Source organism: Crinia signifera, chromosome 3 (assembly GCF_055691185.1).
Source record: "Crinia signifera chromosome 3, ASM5569118v1, whole genome shotgun sequence".
In the NCBI taxonomy this organism is placed as follows: Eukaryota; Metazoa; Chordata; class Amphibia; order Anura; family Myobatrachidae; genus Crinia; species Crinia signifera.
The window spans coordinates 24,977,279-25,000,129 of NC_139219.1; the positions used below are offsets into that span (position 1 = coordinate 24,977,279).

At 49.4% G+C, this 22,851-nt stretch overlaps 1 protein-coding gene across 1 annotated transcript in view; it reads left to right on the forward strand.

The window, feature by feature from the left end:
• Window positions 1–22,851, forward strand: part of LOC146062843 (phospholipase B1, membrane-associated-like) — a 172,952-nt gene that overhangs the window by 138,647 nt on the left and 11,454 nt on the right. The window contains exons 51-55 of the mRNA XM_083174849.1: window positions 524–589; window positions 1,066–1,160; window positions 1,882–1,963; window positions 6,663–6,761; window positions 7,732–7,827. Of these exons, the coding sequence (XP_083030975.1) occupies window positions 524–589; window positions 1,066–1,160; window positions 1,882–1,963; window positions 6,663–6,761; window positions 7,732–7,827 (438 nt within the window). The remainder of the gene's footprint in view (window positions 1–523; window positions 590–1,065; window positions 1,161–1,881; window positions 1,964–6,662; window positions 6,762–7,731; window positions 7,828–22,851) is intronic.

Below are 22,851 nucleotides of genomic sequence, written 5' to 3' on the forward strand. Positions count from 1 at the left end.
GGACGACGATTCACATCTGTTGAAGAGGTGAAGGCAGCGTTGCTTTCATGGCCTAAAACATTTAGTAAATATGAGTTTATTGACGGATGGGCGAAATCAGAGAGATTATGTCAATAAATAATGTACAGTATTTGTCTTTTCTGAAAGATGCCAGAGTGCAGATACATTTTGACTCACCCTTGTATAATGTCATATTTAGCACATAAAGGGGCCCATTTAGCAACAAGTGATAACACTCCTTGTTGATGATAAAAGTCATTGCATATGATAAATAGTGCTCCGGCCAATCAACTCACATGTGACATTTTTTAAATAAATGGCAATTGAGGGCCCGAACACTTGACAGGAGCAGATTGGCTGGAGCAGTATTTATCAATCACAATGAGTTTTATCACTCGATAAATGCGCTCCAAAATATTTTACTGTAATATAAAACTGTATGATGACTGCGTATATACAGTACACTAATTATACACCTTTTCTAGCATGTATCCCCAGATACAATAATCTCTTTTTTTTTTAGAGCCGGTATTCTCTGAAGAATCACATCCAACATCTTAAAAACACGCTGGACGTATTTTATCGCGAGGTACGACTCTCAGACGCGTTTACTTACTGTCATTTCACAATGCAGGGGTGGTTCTAGAGAGGAGGCCAGTGTGCAGAGGGCCCCTTCCTCTCTAGCCAGCGGTGGTGTTGACTCTGTGCTCTAGGGACACAAGAGGACCCTAGTGCTGTCCCAGAGTCTACTGCGGAAGGTATGTATTGAAAAAAAAATGGGTGCCGGTTGTGCAGTGTGGGCCCCCCATGGACCACGGGGCCCCGTGTGCACCGCACACATACATCCCATTATAAATGGGATATAACGTGGGGCATCCTACTGTACTGTACTCTACCCCCATTATTTACACTTACTACATAATGCATGAGGTACTGAAGGCCGGGCCACGTTACCAGCAGCAGAGAGTAATGATATTAGGCCCCTTTGTACCTGGTTGTGGGGTCACACATCTCTGTCACAAAGCTAAAATGTCCCACCTGTAATATATTGTGGTCTCACCATAGATCCCTCGAGTTTTCGTGAACCTGGTGGAGATAATGGAGGTGGAAGGACTGCGCAGAGTCACCTCGGAGAACATCGGCTGCAGCCTTTTAAAGCCGTAAGTGCTGGTCTTACAGTCCAGATTGTGGACCTTATTCTGGTCCATTTGGTGCGAGTGGGCGCAGCGTATTGCTTATTTGCTGGCCTGTTCACACCTAGCAGTGTGGGTGGGAAGAGTGGGGTGGCGGCGAGTGGCTGCGCCCATAGGAAAGGCCAGCACTTCATCAGCGTCCTCAGAAATTCAGCGATCATGCGGGGTGTGGCCTGCTGACGTCCGCTTCCAGTACAGGGAGTGTGCAGATCTAAGACACCATAGAGGTGTCTCAGATCTACGAGCGCTTACAAAATCATTCAATGGTCAGCGACCATGGAATGATCTCCCCGTACGCAAGGCTGCAAATGGATGTTACACAGCCATTAGCATGTGTGTGGGGATATTCGGCGTGTGAGCAGGGGAGGGCAGCCATACGGGCGGCATGTAGAGGACTTGCAAAGCTGCAAAATTTGCATCTTTGCGAGTCATCTAGAATAACCTCCTGTGTGCAAGAATTGGGGAGCAAAATCATTCTTATTGTGTTTTCTGCAGCTTCAATGAGAAGTTTGGTTCTGTAAATACTATTGATGCCAATTGTGAGCGTTGTTGGCCGCTGTAAATCCGGTTGTGGAAACTCTTTTGAGGTCTAGAAAGAAATTACTCTAGAAACATATTACTCTTATGTCTTAGTTTTACCTGCCAGAGGAGGAATCTCATCAGTGATTGTTTATTTTCCCTTTTGCAGCAATCTCTGTCCCTGCTTCATAAACCCGCGAGACGGATCTCCAGAGCTGAGCGAAATAAAGAGATTCAACAGAGATTTGCAGGTGAGGGGGGCGGTTACAGTTACACTAGATCATGTGCACCTAGTAACACGTGTGATGTGACGTCAGGCCGGTGATCTGCTGCCGGTGCTACAGTTACACTAGATCATGTGCACCTAGTAACACGTGTGATGTGATGTCAGGCCGGTGATCTGCTGCCGGTGCTACAGTTACATTAGATCATGTGCACCTAGTAACACGTGTGACGTGACGTCAGGCCGGTGATCTGCTGCTGGTGCTACAGTTACATTAGATCATGTGCACCTAGTAACACGTGTGACGTGACGTCAGGCCGGTGATCTGCTGCTGGTGCTACAGTTACATTAGATCATGTGCACCTAGTAACACGTGTGACGTGATGTCAGGCCGGTGATCTGCTGCCAGTGCTACAGTTACATTAGATCATGTGCACCTAGTAACACGTGTGACGTGATGTCAGGCCGGTGATCTGCTGCTGGTGCTACAGTTACACTAGATCATGTGCACCTAGTAACACGTGTGATGTGATGTCAGGCCGGTGATCTGCTGCTGGTGCTACAGTTACATTAGATCATGTGCACCTAGTAACACGTGTGACGTGATGTCAGGCCGGTGATCTGCTGCCAGTGCTACAGTTACATTAGATCATGTGCACCTAGTAACACGTGTGACGTGATGTCAGGCCAGTGATCTGCTGCTGGTGCTACAGTTACATTAGATCATGTGCACCTAGTAACAAGTGTGACGTGATGTCAGGCCAGTGATCTGCTGCCAGTGCTACAGTTACATTAGATCATGTGCACCTAGTAACACGTGTGACGTGATGTCAGGCCGGTGATCTGCTGCCGGTGCTACAGTTACATCAGATCCCCGGCATCTAGTAACCTGTGTGGTGATCTGCTGCTGGTGCTACAGTTACATCAGATCCCCGGCATCTAGTAACCTGTGTGGTGATCTGCTGCTGGTGCTACAGTTACATTAGATCACCGGCATCTAGTTACCTGTGTGATGTGACGTCAGGCCGGTGATCTGCTGCCGGTGCTACAGTTACATCAGATCATCAGCATCTAGTGACCTGTGTGTGATGTGACGTCAGGCCGGTGATCTGCTGCCGGTGCTACAGTTACACTAGATCATGTGCACCTAGTAACACGTGTGACGCGATGTCAGGCCGGTGATCTGCTGCCAGTGCTACAGTTACATTAGATCATGTGTACCTAGTAACACGTGTGACGTGATGTCAGGCCGGTGATCTGCTGCCGGTGCTACAGTTACATCAGATCCCCGGCATCTAGTAACCTGTGTGGTGATCTGCTGCTGGTGCTACAGTTACATCAGATCACCGGCATCTAGTAACCTGTGTGATGTGACGTCAGGCCGGTGCTCTGCTGCTGGTGATACAGTTACATCAGATCACCGGCATCTAGTGACCTGTGTGATGTGACGTCAGGCCGGTGATCTGCTGCTGGTGCTACAGTTACATCAGATCACCGGCATCTAGTGACCTGTGTGATGTGACGTCAGGCCGGTGATCTGCTGCCGTTGCTACAGTTACATTAGATCATGTGCACCTAGTAACACATGTGACGTGATGTCAGGCCGGTGATCTGCTGCCAGTGCTACAGTTACATCAGATCACCGGCATCTAGTGACCTGTGTGATGTGACGTCAGGCTGGTGATCTGCTGCCGGGGATCTGCTACAGTTACATCAGATCACCGGCATCTAGTGACCTGTGTGATGTGACGTCAGGCCGGTGATCTGCTGCTGGTGCTACAGTTACATTAGATCACCGGCATCTAGTTACCTGTGTGATGTGACGTCAGGCCGGTGACCTGCTGCTGTTGCTACAGTTACATCAGATCACCGGCACCTAGTAACCTGTGTGTGATGTGACGTCAGGCCGGTGATCTGCTGCCGGTGCTACAGTTACATTAGATCACCGGCATCTAGTTACCTGTAAGATGTGACGTCAGGCCGGTGATCTGCTGCTGGTGTTTCAGTTACATCAGATCACCGGCACCTAGTGACCTGTGTGTGATGTGACGTCAGGCCAGTGATCTGCTGCTGGTGCTACAGTTACATCAGATCACTGGCATCTAGTGACCTGTGTGATGTGACGTCAGGCCGGTGATCTGCTGCTGGTGCTACAGTTACATCAGATCACCGGCACCTAGTGACCTGTGTGATGTGACGTCAGGCCGGTGATCTGCTTCTGGTGCTACAGTTACATTAGATCATGTGCACCTAGTAACACGTGTGACGTGATGTCAGGCCGGTGATCTGCTGCTGGTGCTACAGTTACATCAGATCACGGCACCTAGTAACCTGTGTGTGATGTGACGTCAGGCCGGTGATCTGCTGCTGGTGCTACAGTTACATCAGATCACCGGCACCTTGTAACCTGTGTGATGTGACGTCAGGCCGGTGATCTGCTGCTGGTACTACAGTTTCATCAGATCACCGGCACCTAGTAACCTGTGTGTGATGTGACGTCAGGCCGGTGATCTGCTGCCGGTGCTACAGTTACATCAGATCACCGGCATCTAGTAACCTGTGTGATGTGACGTCAGGCCGGTGATCTGCTGCCGGTGCTACAGTTACATCAGATCATCAGCATCTAGTGACCTGTGTGTGATGTGACGTCAGGCCGGTGATCTGCTGCCGGTGCTACAGTTACACTAGATCATGTGCACCTAGTAACACGTGTGACGCGATGTCAGGCCGGTGATCTGCTGCCAGTGCTACAGTTACATTAGATCATGTGTACCTAGTAACACGTGTGACGTGATGTCAGGCCGGTGATCTGCTGCCGGTGCTACAGTTACATCAGATCCCCGGCATCTAGTAACCTGTGTGGTGATCTGCTGCTGGTGCTACAGTTACATCAGATCACCGGCATCTAGTAACCTGTGTGATGTGACGTCAGGCCGGTGCTCTGCTGCTGGTGATACAGTTACATCAGATCACCGGCATCTAGTGACCTGTGTGATGTGACGTCAGGCCGGTGATCTGCTGCTGGTGCTACAGTTACATCAGATCACCGGCATCTAGTGACCTGTGTGATGTGACGTCAGGCCGGTGATCTGCTGCCGTTGCTACAGTTACATTAGATCATGTGCACCTAGTAACACATGTGACGTGATGTCAGGCCGGTGATCTACTGCCAGTGCTACAGTTACATCAGATCACCGGCATCTAGTGACCTGTGTGATGTGACGTCAGGCTGGTGATCTGCTGCCGGGGATCTGCTACAGTTACATCAGATCACCGGCATCTAGTGACCTGTGTGATGTGACGTCAGGCCGGTGATCTGCTGCTGGTGCTACAGTTACATTAGATCACCGGCATCTAGTTACCTGTGTGATGTGACGTCAGGCCGGTGACCTGCTGCTGTTGCTACAGTTACATCAGATCACCGGCACCTAGTAACCTGTGTGTGATGTGACGTCAGGCCGGTGATCTGCTGCCGGTGCTACAGTTACATTAGATCACCGGCATCTAGTTACCTGTAAGATGTGACGTCAGGCCGGTGATCTGCTGCTGGTGTTTCAGTTACATCAGATCACCGGCACCTAGTGACCTGTGTGTGATGTGACGTCAGGCCAGTGATCTGCTGCTGGTGCTACAGTTACATCAGATCACCGGCATCTAGTGACCTGTGTGTGATGTGACGTCAGGCCAGTGATCTGCTGCTGGTGCTACAGTTACATCAGATCACTGGCATCTAGTGACCTGTGTGATGTGACGTCAGGCCGGTGATCTGCTGCTGGTGCTACAGTTACATCAGATCACCGGCACCTAGTGACCTGTGTGATGTGACATCAGGCCGGTGATCTGCTTCTGGTGCTACAGTTACATTAGATCATGTGCACCTAGTAACACGTGTGACGTGACGTCAGGCCGGTGATCTGCTGCTGGTGCTACAGTTACATTAGATCATGTGCACCTAGTAACACGTGTGACGTGATGTCAGGCCGGTGATCTGCTGCCAGTGCTACAGTTACATTAGATCATGTGCACCTAGTAACACGTGTGACGTGATGTCAGGCCGGTGATCTGCTGCTGGTGCTACAGTTACATCAGATCACGGCACCTAGTAACCTGTGTGTGATGTGACGTCAGGCCGGTGATCTGCTGCTGGTGCTACAGTTACATCAGATCACCGGCACCTTGTAACCTGTGTGATGTGACGTCAGGCCGGTGATCTGCTGCTGGTACTACAGTTTCATCAGATCACCGGCACCTAGTAACCTGTGTGTGATGTGACGTCAGGCCGGTGATCTGCTGCCAGTGCTACAGTTACATCAGATCACCGGCATCTAGTAACCTGTGTGAAGTGACGTCAGGCCGGTGATCTGCTGCTGGTGCTACAGTTACATTAGATCACCAGCTTCTAGTGACCTGTGTGACGTGACGACTGGCCGGTGATCTGCTGCTGGTGTTAGTTACATCAGATCACCGGCATCTAGTGACCTGTCTGATGTGACGTCAGGCCGGTGATCTTCTGCTGGTGCTACAGTTACATTAGATCACCAGCTTCTAGTGACCTGTGTGACGTGACGACTGGCCGGTGATCTGCTGCTGGTGCTACAGTTACATCAGATCACCGGCATCTAGTGACCTGTGTGATGTGACGTCAGGCCGGTGATCTGCTGCCGGGGATCTGCTACTGTCTGTTACATGTCTGACTATTATCTCACCTTCTCTTGTTGTCCAATCAGATAGAAGTTGCTGCCTTGGCTGAGAAATACCAGGGCCGGGAAGACTTTGCCGCGGTGGCGCAGCCATTCTTCAGAAATACTGTGGTGCCCGTGGACCATGTAAGTCATGTACCACCCGCCATGTGCCATGATCTTCTTTCCATTACCCTGTCCTCGGGCAGCAGGGGCAGAACCCACTGCTTTCATTATATATATTAATAGTGTCATTAATACGTGTAGTTTCCATATTATATTCCGTATATTCAACCATGGTCTGAAATAGAGATGCAGGATGCTACAGAGAGACAGAGATAACTGTGTAATACAGTGACAGTGATGTCATCCTCTGACATCCACTCCGATGTGTGCTGGACTGCACATTGCAGCTGATTCAGACTGAATCGCAGGGCTGCAAATTCGTAACCCCGGTGACCGCCCATGTGCTGCAGCATGCTCGCGGGAACCCTCCCTATGATCAGAGCCAGTGACGGGCTGTGATTACAGGACATACGTTGGCTGTTTGTGGGCGGCGAGCTAGCATTTTCTGCGAGTGCCCCATTGGGAATGAGGGTCCCGATCTCCCCAAAGCCATCGCAGATCCGAGTAAGTCTCAGTGATTCCAAATTCATTTCCCCCCTCTTCGCACAGCTGTAGGGTTACAAACTCATCCCTTTAATCTGGGACACATATTAATTACACAGGTTCTGTGGCTGGCTTTCACCTGGTTTTAAACTGCCACACCTCAAGACTCCAATTCACCTGGTTTTGAACTGCCACAGAACCTGTGTAATTAATATGTGTCCCGGATTAAAGGGATGAGTTGGTCACCGTAACCAGCAGCGACTTTACAAAATTGGTTAGTCGGAATCTCCCAGCTACAGTCCATGTGTACAGTACACCCCTTTAGTTTAACCTAAATCTGTGTCTGTGATCCAGTGACTCCAGTCCAGGATCTGCCCTTATATTAATTGTCTTAGTTATTCTGTGATACATTGTACATGGCATGAACGTGTATAGTACTTTATGATGTCATACAGGAACACATACTATAAGCTTCTGTAATTCACTGTATCTCACCTCTATACACCAGCACGGAGAACCGGACGTCAGCTTCTTCTCTGCCGACTGCTTCCACTTCAGTGAGAGGGGACACGCGGAGATGGCCATCGCTTTGTGGAACAACATGGTGAGTTTGGTGCTCTCCTTGGTGTTATGGGTGCCATGATGGACTTGACGAGGGTTCGCTATATAACTTTATTCACTGGACTGTATCCATTGTAGTGCAGTATACTGTGTCTGTCCATTGTAGTGCATTATACTGTGTGTGTCCATTGTAGTGCATTATACTGTGTGTGTCCATTGTAGTGCAGTATACTGTGTGTGTGTGTGTGTCCATTGTAGTGCATTATACTGTGTGTGTCCATTGTAGCGCATTATACCTGCTAGCCGCTACGAAGGGGTCGTGTCCCCCATGCAGACGCTAAAACTTATACGCTTTAGCGTCTGAAAACCGGACTACCTGCTAGCCGCTAAGAAGCGGGGGTTTCTGGACTTAGACGCTAAAGCCTTTGAATTTAGTTGGGACTAGGGGTACATCTAAATTTAGACGCTAAAGCATCTAAACTTAGTTGGGTCTAGGGGTACGCTATTCAGGGCCGAAACTAGGGTTTCCGGCGCCCGGGGCAAGGCAGTCTTTTGGTGCCCCCCCCCCCCTAGTGGTGCTGCTGCGCGCCGTAGGCGCGCCGAAATTTTCGGGGGCGTGGCCTAATTTGGGGGCGTGGCCTATAAATCGCTGCTCTCCCGCGAGGCCACGCCCCCATTTTGCCGCTATGGGGGCATGACCCAGAGGCTCTGTGAGCCTCTAGCCATGCCCCCAGCCCCCTGGCTGCGGGAATAGACGCTGTGCGCATGCGCACAGCGTTTATTCCCCGCTGCTTAGTTAGCAGCTGACAGGGGGGACCGACCAAATGACGCCTTGTCCCTGGCGCCGGAGACCCCCCCCCCTCCCCGCACAGTCCTCTCACCTTTGAAGCCGCAGCCGCATCTTACTTTGACTGTCTTCGTCCGTCTCCTACTAGCGCTGCGGCGGGAAGCGCTGATGACTTTAAAAAGACTTGCCGGACGCTGATTGGCTGAATTCAGCCAATCAGCGTCCGGCAAGTCTTTTCGAAGTCATCAGCGCTTCCTGCAGCCGCGCTAGTAGGAGATGGACGGAGTCAAAGTAACATGCCGCTACAGCAGGGGTAGGCAAGTAATTTTTGATGGAGTCCGGAAGTTTGAAATGATTTTGGTCGAGGTCCAAAAAAATCACACAATCAGATGCACAATGCTGGCAATATGGGCAAAATGCTGGCAATACAATGACAATACTGGCACAATGCTGGCAATACAATGATAATGCTGGCAATACGGGCACAATGCTGGCAATACAATGACAATACTGGCACAATGCTGGCAATACAATGATAATGCTGGCAATACGGGCACAATGCTGGCAATACAATGACAATACTGGCACAATGCTGGCAATACAATGATAATGCTGGCAATACGGGCACAATGCTGGCAATACAATGACAATACTGGCACAATGCTGGCAATACAATGACAATGCTGGCAATACGGGCACAATGCTGGCAATGCAATGACAATGCTGGCAATGCAATGACAATGCTGGCAATACGGGCACAATGCTGGCAATACGGGCACAATGCTGCCAATACAGGGACAATGCTGCCAATACAGGGACAATGCTGCCAATACAGGGACAATGCTGCCAATACAGGGACAATGCTGCCAATACAGGGACAATGCTGCCAATACAGGGACAATGCTGCCAATACAGGGACAATGCTGCCAATACGGGCACAATGCTGCCAATACGGGCACAATGCTGCCAATACGGGCACAATGCTGCCAATACGGGGACAATGCTGGCAATACGGGGACAATGCTGCCAATACGGGGACAATGCTGCCAATACAGGGACAATGCTGCCAATACAGGGACAATGCTGCCAATACAGGGACAATGCTGCCAATACAGGGACAATGCTGCCAATACAGGCCAGCATTGTCCCTGTATTGGCAGCATTGTCCCTGTATTGGCAGCATTGTCCCTGTATTGGCAGCATTGTCCCTGTATTGAATACAGGGACAATGCTGGCAATACAGGGACAACGAAGACACATTCTGCTCACCTTTTTAAAAATGCCAACTCCGCTGCCTGCACCCCTTTCCGGAGTCTGGACTCTCTCCAGAGACAGCCCTTGCTCGACAGCCCCTGCTCAGGTGTGGGGTGCGGCGTCAGGCAGGGCTTCACTTAGCGGGTGGGAGGGCAGGCAGCTCCTTCACTTAGCGGGTGGCAGGGCGGGCAGCTCCTTCACTCGGTGGGCAGGAGGGTGGCCGGGAAGCTCCTTCACTCGGCGGGAGGGAGGGCGGACGGGCTTGGCGCGCGCGGCGTCTCCACATAATCACGCTGGCCGCGTCGTCAGCCCCCGCCCCCGTGAGGCGCCGCGATAGGACGCTCGCTCGTCAGGGGAAGGAGACGTCATGTCTCACTTCCCCTGGCATATTTACACAAATACTGTGAGGTCCGGAGCTCTGGCTTCCCGGACCTCACAGCGCCCCTCACCTCCAGCGCCCGGTGCGCGTGACCCCCCAGCCCCCCCCTAGTTACGGCCCTGCGCTATTAAAACCTGTCCACAGTGGCACTAGTCGACGCAACAGCTGTCGACCTTGTAAATTCCACTATCCACGCCAACCCGAAGCGTGGCGAGCGCAGCGAGCCCCGCAAGGGGCAGCGGTACGTGTCCTTCGACCTTTTCATACCCCCACTATCCATGTTGGCGTGGAGTTGGTTTCAAACAGACTGTGCGCGCAGCGGCGGCGCCGTGAAACTACACAAGTAACGTCATTACTAACTGTCACATTCCTCAGACCACCTAGCTAGTGCACTGGTGCAGCCAATACTAATTGTCAAATTTCCCAGACCACCTAGCTGGTGCACAGGTGCAGTCATTACTGTCACATTTCCCAGACCACCTAGCTGGTGCACAGGTGTAGTCATTACTAACTGTCACATTTCCCAGACCACCTAGCTGGTGCACAGGTGCAGTCACTATTAACTCTTAACATTTTTAAACGGGATTGTTACGAAATCCTGGTGGTCGTAATCCCGGCAGTCAAAATCCCGACGCCAGAATCCAGACCGCCCACGCCCACCGGGCCCACGCAGCGGTCCCGGTGCCTCACTACGCTCGGCACACTAATTTATTCTCCAAAGTGCCGGGATTTTGGCGGTCTGGATTTCAACTGCATTTCTTTTTAAACATGTGCTACATTAATTCCTAACTGACACATTCTATAGATCTACAGGGGTGGGGTCCTGGGGTGCACACCAATTGAGAGGTGCGACCCTGCGGAGACCTTTCAGTAGAACTGCATACAAAGTCAAAGGTGCACAAATTAAACTCCCAATTTAAAAATTTTGCAATACAATTTTGCATTTTTAGCGAGGTTCTTCGCTTATTTATGGCCATAAGTAACGGCTTGCCCACCGCGTCCAGGTGACCTCATTAGTCGGGCAAGTCCCTAACATTTTGGGGGGTACAAATCTAGGGCACAGGGCACCCCAAAATGGTGCAGCCGAGTGACCCCAGGGCAACACAAGACTGAAAGAAATATATAGTGAAACAAAGTGAGGATAGGTTAGTGAGAGAGGCTGCTAAAGATAGCAGGGGTAAGTCAGTGAGAGGTAAAAAAATGAGAGATAAAGTAGTGATAGGTGAAGTAGTGAGAGGTAAAGGTGAGAAATAAATTACATTGAAATAAAACACACAATAGGGATGAAAGTGAATATGAAAAGAAGTGTTAATTTGTGTTGCTCCTGAGGCCAAACAGCCACACCAGTCCAGGGGGGCCCACAACCCAGAAATGCACCCCCCCATCTGATAATCCATTAAACATTTGTGCAGGTCTCACCTTGCTCTGCATGCAGTCTAAGAAATGTCAGGAACCTAATTAAAACCAATATATAGGACAGGTGGGCGTGGGTGCTACCACCAGGCGCAGAAGGGGTCTCTGGCCTTCTAATGTGTATGGAAATACACGGCATTAGACAGTGGCGGATTCAGGGGGGGGGCACCCGGGCACGTGCCCCCCCTGTCATTTATTTTGTAGCTGAGGACCAGGGCTTTCCAACGAGCCCAGCCCCGTGTCTCTAGCCCCCGGGGAACCGGTGATATCTCCTGGCAAACCTGTAACGTTTTTTCCCCATAGGATAATATGGGACCCGTCAATTCCGACCCCCACCCGATTCCGACGGCTGCCAGTTCCCGCCCTGGCATCACAGAAGCTTATGGTTGATTTCATTCAATTCCAAATCGCTGGGCCTTCAATATGATACCAAATTGGTCAATCGGTTCCAGAGATATTGTGTGTAAACCGATTTTTTTATTTTTGAAATGTAATTTCATGGCTGTTCATGTTCTTTGAGGACAGATTACTCTCGAACCAAACGTTCCAGTTTCACTGGACCAAAATCATTCAAAGCCCACTCAAAAGTTCTTCAATATAATACCTGTCTCATGTAAATGGGTCAGTTGGTTCCGAAGATATAGCCGGTTAAATGAGATAACTGGTTAAAGGGGGGAGGGGTGGTTTTCTCTCCCCCTCACACCAGAAAATGCAGGGACTAGGCTGGTGTAAAAGGGGCCAACCTGGGAATGCATTTTCTGGTGTGAAAGGGGTATTATTTCAAATAGCCGGGACCTGCAGTGCTCTGAATACAGCCAGGCTCTGCCACTGTCAGTGGCTATCACTTCTGCCTGGCGGCGGCTGTCCCCCGTTTACCACGAGCATGTATTCCCCCTTGGCAATGAGCATGTAATCCCACATGGCAATGAGCATGGAACCTCTGGCAATGAGCATGGAACCCTTGGCAATGAGCATGTAGAGAAGCAGCACTTATGTAGCATAATTTTTAATAGGCATTATGGTGTTTGGCATAACACATAATGGACATAATGGCGTGTAACTTAACGTGTAATGGACATTATGGTGTAAATGTTTTATGCGAGCCTTTGGTGGACAATGTCCCTGTTTATGAAGTGTATTGTGAATTTTTGCTTAATCTGTGTGGCATTATGTGAATTCTGGCTCAATCCATGTGGCATTATGTGAATTTTGTCTCAATCCGTGTGGCATTATGTGAATTCTGGCTCAATCCATGTGGCATTATGTGAATTTTGGCTCAATCCGTGTGGCATTATGTGAATTTTTTCCCAATCCATGTGGCATTATGTGAATTTTGGCTCAATCCGTGTGGCATTATGTGAATTTTTTCCCAATCCATGTGGCATTATGTGAATTTTGGCCCAATCCATGTGGCATTATGTGAATTTTGGCTCAATCCATGTGGCATTATGTGAATTTTGGCTCAATCCGTATGTCATTTTATGCTTTTGGCTCAATCCGTGTGGCATTATGTGAATTTTGACACAATCCATTTGGCATTATGTGAATTTTGGCTTAATCCGTGTGTGTTATTATGTAAATTTTGGCTCAATCCATGTGGCATTATGTGAATTTTGACACAATCCATGTGGCATTATGTCAATTTTGGCTCATTCCATTTGGCATCATGTGTAAGGGGCAAGTATAATGGGGTCTAGTATTTTGTTGCATAATGTGTAGAAGTTGTATATGGTGTTGACACGCCCCCTGTTGAGTGGCCACACACCCTTTTCCGGAGCGCGCCTTCGGTGCGCGCACAACTACATCCTTCACTTTTGTCGCCATGGTGGGCCTGCGTACTTTAAATGCCAGGGCCTATTTTTAATTCCATTCCCACCCTCTCCTGCCGCTCTCTTAGCATGTACACTGGCACCACTAACACCGCCCCTCCCCCACCCAAACCCTTTTTTATCATGTGCCCCCCCTGTCATTTTATCCTGGATCCGCCCCTGGCATTAGATATACAGGGGTGGGGTCCTGGGGTGCACACCAATTGAGAGGTGCGACCCTGCGGAGACCTTTCAGTAGAACTGCATACAAAGTCAAAGGTGCAGGTGCACAAATTAAACTCCCAATTTAAAAATTTTGCAATAAAATTTTGCATTTTTAGCGAGGTTCTTCGCTTATTTATGGCCATAAGTAACGGCTTGCCCACCGCGTCCAGGTGACCTCATTAGTCGGGCAAGTCCCTAACATTTTGGGGGGTACAAATCTAGGGCACAGGGCACCCCAAAATGGTGCAGCCGAGCAGGGGCGGATTGGGATGGAAAACCAGCCCGGGAAATTTCTCGGAGCAGCCCTAATGAAGGCGGAGCCTGTTGAGGGGTGGAGTCTGTCAAGAGGGGTGGGATACTGAGCTAGACAATTGCAGCCTTCCTTGAGTCTTTTACTAGTTTTAAATGTGACTTTATACTATTGCCACTATAAAGCATACTAATATAAGGAATGAGATGCTCACTGTCACAAACATTGTCCCCCCACTGGAGAAAAAAAAACAAAACAAACCCATTCGCCCCTACAGGAAAAACATATTGGCCTCAATTGGCATAAATAAAACACACTGGCCCCCATTTGAACATTGACATTTCACAGGAAAATACAAACAAAAACATTTTACCTACAGGTAAAACACATTGGACCCGACAGGGAAAAAATAATAATAATAATAATGGCCTCAATAGGAAGAGACACAAACACACTGGCCTCACACTGCTTCCTCATGCGCTATATCACACACTCCCTTCACCTTGCACTGCATCATACTTCCGCGCCTTGTGCTCTATTACACTCCCTCCCCCTGCGCTCTATCACACTGACACGCTCCCTCCCCCCTGCGCTATATCACACTGACGCGCTCCCTCCCCCTGCCGCCTGCGCTATATCACACTGACGCGCCCCCTGCGCTATATCACACTGACACGCTCCCTCCCCCTGCCGCCTGCGCTATATCACACTGACACGCTCCCTCACCCTGCCGCCTGTGCTATATCACACGGATGCGCTCCCTCCCCCTGCCGCCTGCGCTATATCACACTGAAGCGCTCCCCTGCCGCCTGCGCTATATCACACTTATGCACTCCTGCAGCCTGCGCTATATCACACAGTCGGGACAGTAAAAGTGACAGCTGGGGACAGGGAAAGGGACAGCCGGGGACAGGGAGAGTGACAGTGGTGGACAAAGTTGAGAGATAGCAGGGATCCAGAGGTGGCAGGGGTAAGAGCAAGGTGCATCCCATCTGGGTGCCCAGCAATGGAAGGTAGAGGTACAGTGGCGGCATTGTCTGGTTGGGATTAGCGGCAGGGTGAGGTCCAGTGGTGCAAAGCCAGCCTCCCAGAACAGCTAGAGAGAGGACCAGTGGCACAGGGATGGGAGGGGGATTATATAGAGAGAGAGCAGGGCTGGTGCAAGGCACCGGAGCGCCCCAGGCGAGTCGGGGTGGGGGCGCCCCGGTGTCGGGGGGATGTGGTACCTGTGTAAAAAACCTGCGGGCCCAGCGTCCCTGCAGTGCTGGGGCGGTCAGGGGTGTCCGTGCCGTAGGGGTACCTGCGGTGCCGTCATGTGTATAAAGCTGGCTGCGGCCGGCGGGGTCCCTGCCGCGCGCATAGCGCTAGTTATTTTCTATTCACTACAGGGACCCCGCCGGCCGCAGCCAGCTTTATACACATGATGGCGCCGCAGGTACCCCTACGGCACGGACACCCCTGACCGCCCCAACACTGCAGGGACGCCGGGCCCGCAGGTTTTTTACACAGTTCGCTGGGGGTGAGGGGCGAACTGCCGCCCTCCAGGTGCCGGCGCCCTAGGCAAATGCCTAGAGCTGCCTAGTGGTGGCGCCTGCCCTGAGAGAGAGGGAGCAATAGGGGAACTAAGCAGAGAGAGAGATGTTTGGGAGAGCAATGCATGTTAAGGCAGAGAGAGAGGGGGGGGGATACCAGACAGAGGGGTTAGAGGGGAGCGGGCAAAGAGAAAGATAGAGTGGGGGGGGGGGGGATCAGGCAGAGAGATAGAGGGGAGAGAGCAGTGTAGGCAGAGAGAGAGGTAACAGAGAGGGGGTCGGACAGATCAGGCAGAGCAGAGAGAGGGGTCAGGCATACAGATATGGGGGTGAGGCAGAGATGCAGAGAGAGTGCGGAGTCAGGCAGAGAGGATGAGAGAAGCAGGGAGTCATGTAGGTAACTTGCACATGCTGGAGTTACCTGCTTGCAGAGGGTATATAGCAGTGAGTATACAACTGCAAACCCCCCTCCAGCAACCCTCACCTTAGGGGCACCGCAGGACCAGTGATCGGCAAAACTCCAGCATTCAGCCTGTGTGCGACTGAATGTGCCTTCTGCCCTTTCTTGTAGTGTAGTCTGCCCGTCCTTTTCTCCAGCTTCAGATACAAATTACACTGGTCAGCTGCTGGCAGCTCTGCAGCTGTCTATCACTGAGGGGAGCAGAGGTGAGAGTCGGGCGCCCGACACAGGCAGCTATGCGAGCCCAGCAGGGCCAGGGATTTGAACAGGGCGCCCGGCAGAGGCACAAGCGACGGCGCGATGACATCCGGCAGACTGGGCAGCAAAGAACCGCGGGAGGAGCTGCGTGCGGCCGCGCATGCACAGCAGCCCTCCCGCGGCCATATTGGATGTGGGCATAACGCGGCCCAGCCAGGGAGTGAGGCAGCCGGTTCTGGTGTGATATCGGCCGGCCCACCGGGAAATAGCCCGGTTTCCCGGTGGGCCAATCCGCCTCTGCAGCCGAGTGACCCCAGGGCAACACAAGACTGAAAGAAATATATAGTGAAACAAAGTGAGGATAGGTTAGTGAGAGAGGCTGCTAAAGATAGCAGGGGTAAGTAAGTGAGAGGTAAAAAAATGAGAGATAAAGTAGTGAGAGGTGAAGTAGTGAGAGGTAAAGGTGAGAAATAAATTACATTGAAATAAAACACACAATAGGGATGAAAGTGAATATGAAAATAAGTGTTAATTTGTGTTGCTCCTGAGGCCAAACAGCCACACCAGTCCAGGGGGGCCCACAACCCAGAAATGCACCCCCCCATCTGATAATCCATTAAACATTTGTGCAGGTCTCACCTTGCTCTGCATGCAGTCTAAGAAATGTCAGGAACCTAATTAAAACCCAATATATAGGACAGGTGGGCGTGGGTGCTACCACCAGGCGCAGAAGGGGTCTCTGGCCTTCTAATGTGTATGGAAATACACGGCATTAGATATACAGGGGTGGGGTCCTGGGGTGCACACCAATTGAGAGGTGCGACCCTGCGGAGACCTTTCAGTAGAACTGCATACAAAGTCAAAGGTGCAGGTGCACAAATTAAACTCCCAATTTAAAAATTTTGCAATACAATTTTGCATTTTTAGCGAGGTTCTTCGCTTATTTATGGCCATAAGTAACGGCTTGCCCACCGCGTCCAGGTGACCTCATTAGTCGGGCAAGTCCCTAACATTTTGGGGGGTACAAATCTAGGGCACAGGGCACCCCAAAATGGTGCAGCCGAGTGACCCCAGGGCAACACAAGACTGAAAGAAATATATAGTGAAACAAAGTGAGGATAGGTTAGTGAGAGAGGCTGCTAAAGATAGCAGGGGTAAGTAAGTGAGAGGTAAAAAAATGAGAGATAAAGTAGTGAGAGGTGAAGTAGTGAGAGGTAAAGGTGAGAAATAAATTACATTGAAATAAAACACACAATAGGGATGAAAGTGAATATGAAAATAAGTGTTAATTTGTGTTGCTCCTGAGGCCAAACAGCCACACCAGTCCAGGGGGGCCCACAACCCAGAAATGCACCCCCCCATCTGATAATCCATTAAACATTTGTGCAGGTCTCACCTTGCTCTGCATGCAGTCTAAGAAATGTCAGGAACCTAATTAAAACCAATATATAGGACAGGTGGGCGTGGGTGCTACCACCAGGCGCAGAAGGGGTCTCTGGCCTTCTAATGTGTATGGAAATACACGGCATTAGATATACAGGGGTGGGGTCCTGGGGTGCACACCAATTGAGAGGTGCGACCCTGCGGAGACCTTTCAGTAGAACTGCATACAAAGTCAAAGGTGCAGGTGCACAAATTAAACTCCCAATTTAAAAATTTTGCAATAAAATTTTGCATTTTTAGCGAGGTTCTTCGCTTATTTATGGCCATAAGAAACGGCTTGCCCACCGCGTCCAGGTGACCTCATTAGTCGGGCAAGTCCCTAACATTTTGGGGGGTACAAATCTAGGGCACAGGGCACCCCAAAATGGTGCAGCCGAGTGACCCCAGGGCAACACAAGACTGAAAGAAATATATAGTGAAACAAAGTGAGGATAGGTTAGTGAGAGAGGCTGCTAAAGATAGCAGGGGTAAGTAAGTGAGAGGTAAAAAAATGAGAGATAAAGTAGTGAGAGGTGAAGTAGTGAGAGGTAAAGGTGAGAAATAAATTACATTGAAATAAAACACACAATAGGGATGAAAGTGAATATGAAAATAAGTGTTAATTTGTGTTGCTCCTGAGGCCAAACAGCCACACCAGTCCAGGGGGGCCCACAACCCAGAAATGCACCCCCCCATCTGATAATCCATTAAACATTTGTGCAGGTCTCACCTTGCTCTGCATGCAGTCTAAGAAATGTCAGGAACCTAATTAAAACCAATATATAGGACAGGTGGGCGTGGGTGCTACCACCAGGCGCAGAAGGGGTCTCTGGCCTTCTAATGTGTATGGAAATACACGGCATTAGATATACAGGGGTGGGGTCCTGGGGTGCACACCAATTGAGAGGTGCGACCCTGCGGAGACCTTTCAGTAGAACTGCATACAAAGTCAAAGGTGCAGGTGCACAAATTAAACTCCCAATTTAAAAATTTTGCAATAAAATTTTGCATTTTTAGCGAGGTTCTTCGCTTATTTATGGCCATAAGTAACGGCTTGCCCACCGCGTCCAGGTGACCTTATTAGTCGGGCAAGTCCCTAACATTTTGGGGGGTACAAATCTAGGGCACAGGGCACCCCAAAATGGTGCAGCCGAGTGACCCCAGGGCAACACAAGACTGAAAGAAATATATAGTGAAACAAAGTGAGGATAGGTTAGTGAGAGAGGCTGCTAAAGATAGCAGGGGTAAGTAAGTGAGAGGTAAAAAAATGAGAGATAAAGTAGTGAGAGGTGAAGTAGTGAGAGGTAAAGGTGAGAAATAAATTACATTGAAATAAAACACACAATAGGGATGAAAGTGAATATGAAAATAAGTGTTAATTTGTGTTGCTCCTGAGGCCAAACAGCCACACCAGTCCAGGGGGGCCCACAACCCAGAAATGCACCCCCCCATCTGATAATCCATTAAACATTTGTGCAGGTCTCACCTTGCTCTGCATGCAGTCTAAGAAATGTCAGGAACCTAATTAAAACCAATATATAGGACAGGTGGGCGTGGGTGCTACCACCAGGCGCAGAAGGGGTCTCTGGCCTTCTAATGTGTATGGAAATACACGGCATTAGATATACAGGGGTGGGGTCCTGGGGTGCACACCAATTGAGAGGTGCGACCCTGCGGAGACCTTTCAGTAGAACTGCATACAAAGTCAAAGGTGCAGGTGCACAAATTAAACTCCCAATTTAAAAATTTTGCAATAAAATTTTGCATTTTTAGCGAGGTTCTTCGCTTATTTATGGCCATAAGTAACGGCTTGCCCACCGCGTCCAGGTGACCTCATTAGTCGGGCAAGTCCCTAACATTTTGGGGGGTACAAATCTAGGGCACAGGGCACCCCAAAATGGTGCAGCCGAGTGACCCCAGGGCAACACAAGACTGAAAGAAATATATAGTGAAACAAAGTGAGGATAGGTTAGTGAGAGAGGCTGCTAAAGATAGCAGGGGTAAGTAAGTGAGAGGTAAAAAAATGAGAGATAAAGTAGTGAGAGGTGAAGTAGTGAGAGGTAAAGGTGAGAAATAAATTACATTGAAATAAAACACACAATAGGGATGAAAGTGAATATGAAAATAAGGGTACTTATGTAGTAACTGGGCTGCCGATTTCTAAATCGGGTCGGATCGGGAGATCGCATCGCATCGCATGCGACCATGCGATTCGATGCGATGCGATGCGATGCGATGACCCGATTTTTCCATAGGAATCAATGTTAAAATGGACTGAGTCCATTTTAACATGGAATTCAATGGGAAAAATGGGTCCTTTTCATACCCCTACTATCCAAGTGGGCATGGAGTTGGATATAAACCTGTGGCGAGCGTAGCGAGCCACCGAGCCCGAAGCGTGGCGAGCGAAGCGAGCCCCGCGAGGGGACGAATACCGTCCCCTCGCGGGGCTCGCTTCGCTCGCCACGCTTCGGGCTCGGTGGCTCGCTACGCTCGCCACAGGTTTATATCCAACTCCATGCCCACTTGGATAGTAGGGGTATGAAAAGGACCCATTTTTCCATAGGAATCATTTTAACATTGATTCCTATGGAAAAATCGGGTCATCGCATCCGATATCGGATGCGATATCGGATGCGATGCGATGCGATATCGCATCGCATCGCATCTGATTGTATGCCTTAACTTAAGGCATACAATCAAAAAATCGGCAGCCCAGTTACTACATAAGTACCAAAATAAGTGTTAATTTGTGTTGCTCCTGAGGCCAAACAGCCACACCAGTCCAGGGGGGCCCACAACCCAGAAATGCACCCCCCCATCTGATAATCCATTAAACATTTGTGCAGGTCTCACCTTGCTCTGCATGCAGTCTAAGAAATGTCAGGAACCTAATTAAAACCAATATATAGGACAGGTGGGCGTGGGTGCTACCACCAGGCGCAGAAGGGGTCTCTGGCCTTCTAATGTGTATGGAAATACACGGCATTAGATATACAGGGGTGGGGTCCTGGGGTGCACACCAATTGAGAGGTGCAACCCTGCGGAGACCTTTCAGTAGAACTGCATACAAAGTCAAAGGTGCAGGTGCACAAATTAAACTCCCAATTTAAAAATTTTGCAATAAAATTTTGCATTTTTAGCGAGGTTCTTCGCTTATTTATGGCCATAAGTAACGGCTTTCCCACCGCGTCCAGGTGACCTCATTAGTCGGGCAAGTCCCTAACATTTTGGGGGGTACAAATCTAGGGCACCCCAAAATGGTGCAGCCGAGTGACCCCAGGGCAACACAAGACTGAAAGAAATATATAGTGAAACAAAGTGAGGATAGGTTAGTGAGAGAGGCTGCTAAAGATAGCAGTAGTAAGTAAGTGAGAGGTAAAAAAATGAGAGATAAAGTAGTGAGAGGTGAAGTAGTGAGAGGTAAAGGTGAGAAATAAATTACATTGAAATAAAACACACAATAGGGATGAAAGTGAATATGAAAATAAGTGTTAATTTGTGTTGCTCCTGAGGCCAAACAGCCACACCAGTCCAGGGGGGCCCACAACCCAGAAATGCACCCCCCCATCTGATAATCCATTAAACATTTGTGCAGGTCTCACCTTGCTCTGCATGCAGTCTAAGAAATGTCAGGAACCTAATTAAAACCAATATATAGGACAGGTGGGCGTGGGTGCTACCACCAGGCGCAGAAGGGGTCTCTGGCCTTCTAATGTGTATGGAAATACACGGCATTAGATATACAGGGGTGGGGTCCTGGGGTGCACACCAATTGAGAGGTGCGACCCTGCGGAGACCTTTCAGTAGAACTGCATACAAAGTCAAAGGTGCAGGTGCACAAATTAAACTCCCAATTTAAACATTTTGCAATAAAATTTTGCATTTTTAGCGAGGTTCTTCGCTTATTTATGGCCATAAGTAACGGCTTGCCCACCGCGTCCAGGTGACCTCATTAGTCGGGCAAGTCCCTAACATTTTGGGGGGTACAAATCTAGGGCACAGGGCACCCCAAAATGGTGCAGCCGAGTGACCCCAGGGCAACACAAGACTGAAAGAAATATATAGTGAAACAAAGTGAGGATAGGTTAGTGAGAGAGGCTGCTAAAGATAGCAGGGGTAAGTAAGTGAGAGGTGAAAAAATGAGAGATAAAGTAGTGAGAGGTGAAGTAGTGAGAGGTAAAGGTGAGAAATAAATTACATTGAAATAAAACACACAATAGGGATGAAAGTGAATATGAAAATAAGTGTTAATTTGTGTTGCTCCTGAGGCCAAACAGCCACACCAGTCCAGGGGGGCCCACAACCCAGAAATGCACCCCCCCCCATCTGATAATCCATTAAACATTTGTGCAGGTCTCACCTTGTTCTGCATGCAGTCTAAGAAATGTCAGGAACCTAATTAAAACCAATATATAGGACAGGTGGGCGTGGGTGCTACCACCAGGCGCAGAAGGGGTCTCTGGCCTTCTAATGTGTATGGAAATACACGGCATTAGATATACAGGGGTGGGGTCCTGGGGTGCACACCAATTGAGAGGTGCGACCCTGCGGAGACCTTTCAGTAGAACTGCATACAAAGTCAAAGGTGCACAAATTAAACTCCCAATTTAAAAATTTTGCAATAAAATTTTGCATTTTTAGCGAGGTTCTTCGCTTATTTATGGCCATAAGTAACGGCTTGCCCACCGCGTCCAGGTGACCTCATTAGTCGGGTAAGTCCCTAACATTTTGGGGGGTACAAATCTAGGGCACAGGGCACCCCAAAATGGTGCAGCCGAGTGACCCCAGGGCAACACAAGACTGAAAGAAATATAAAGTGAAACAAAGTGAGGATAGGTTAGTGAGAGAGGCTGCTAAAGATAGCAGGGGTAAGTAAGTGAGAGGTAAAAAAATGAGAGATAAAGTAGTGAGAGGTGAAGTAGTGAGAGGTAAAGGTGAGAAATAAATTACATTGTAATAAAACACACAATAGGGATGAAAGTGAATATGAAAATAAGTGTTAATTTGTGTTGCTCCTGAGGCCAAACAGCCACACCAGTCCAGGGGGGCCCACAACCCAGAAATGCACCCCCCATCTGATAATCCATTAAACATTTGTGCAGGTCTCCCCTTGCTCTGCATGCAGTCTAAGAAATGTCAGGAACCTAATTAAAACCAATATATAGGACAGGTGGGCGTGGGTGCTACCACCAGGCGCAGAAGGGGTCTCTGGCCTTCTAATGTGTATGGAAATACACGGCATTAGATATACAGGGGTGGGGTCCTGGGGTGCACACCAATTGAGAGGTGCGACCCTGCGGAGACCTTTCAGTAGAACTGCATACAAAGTCAAAGGT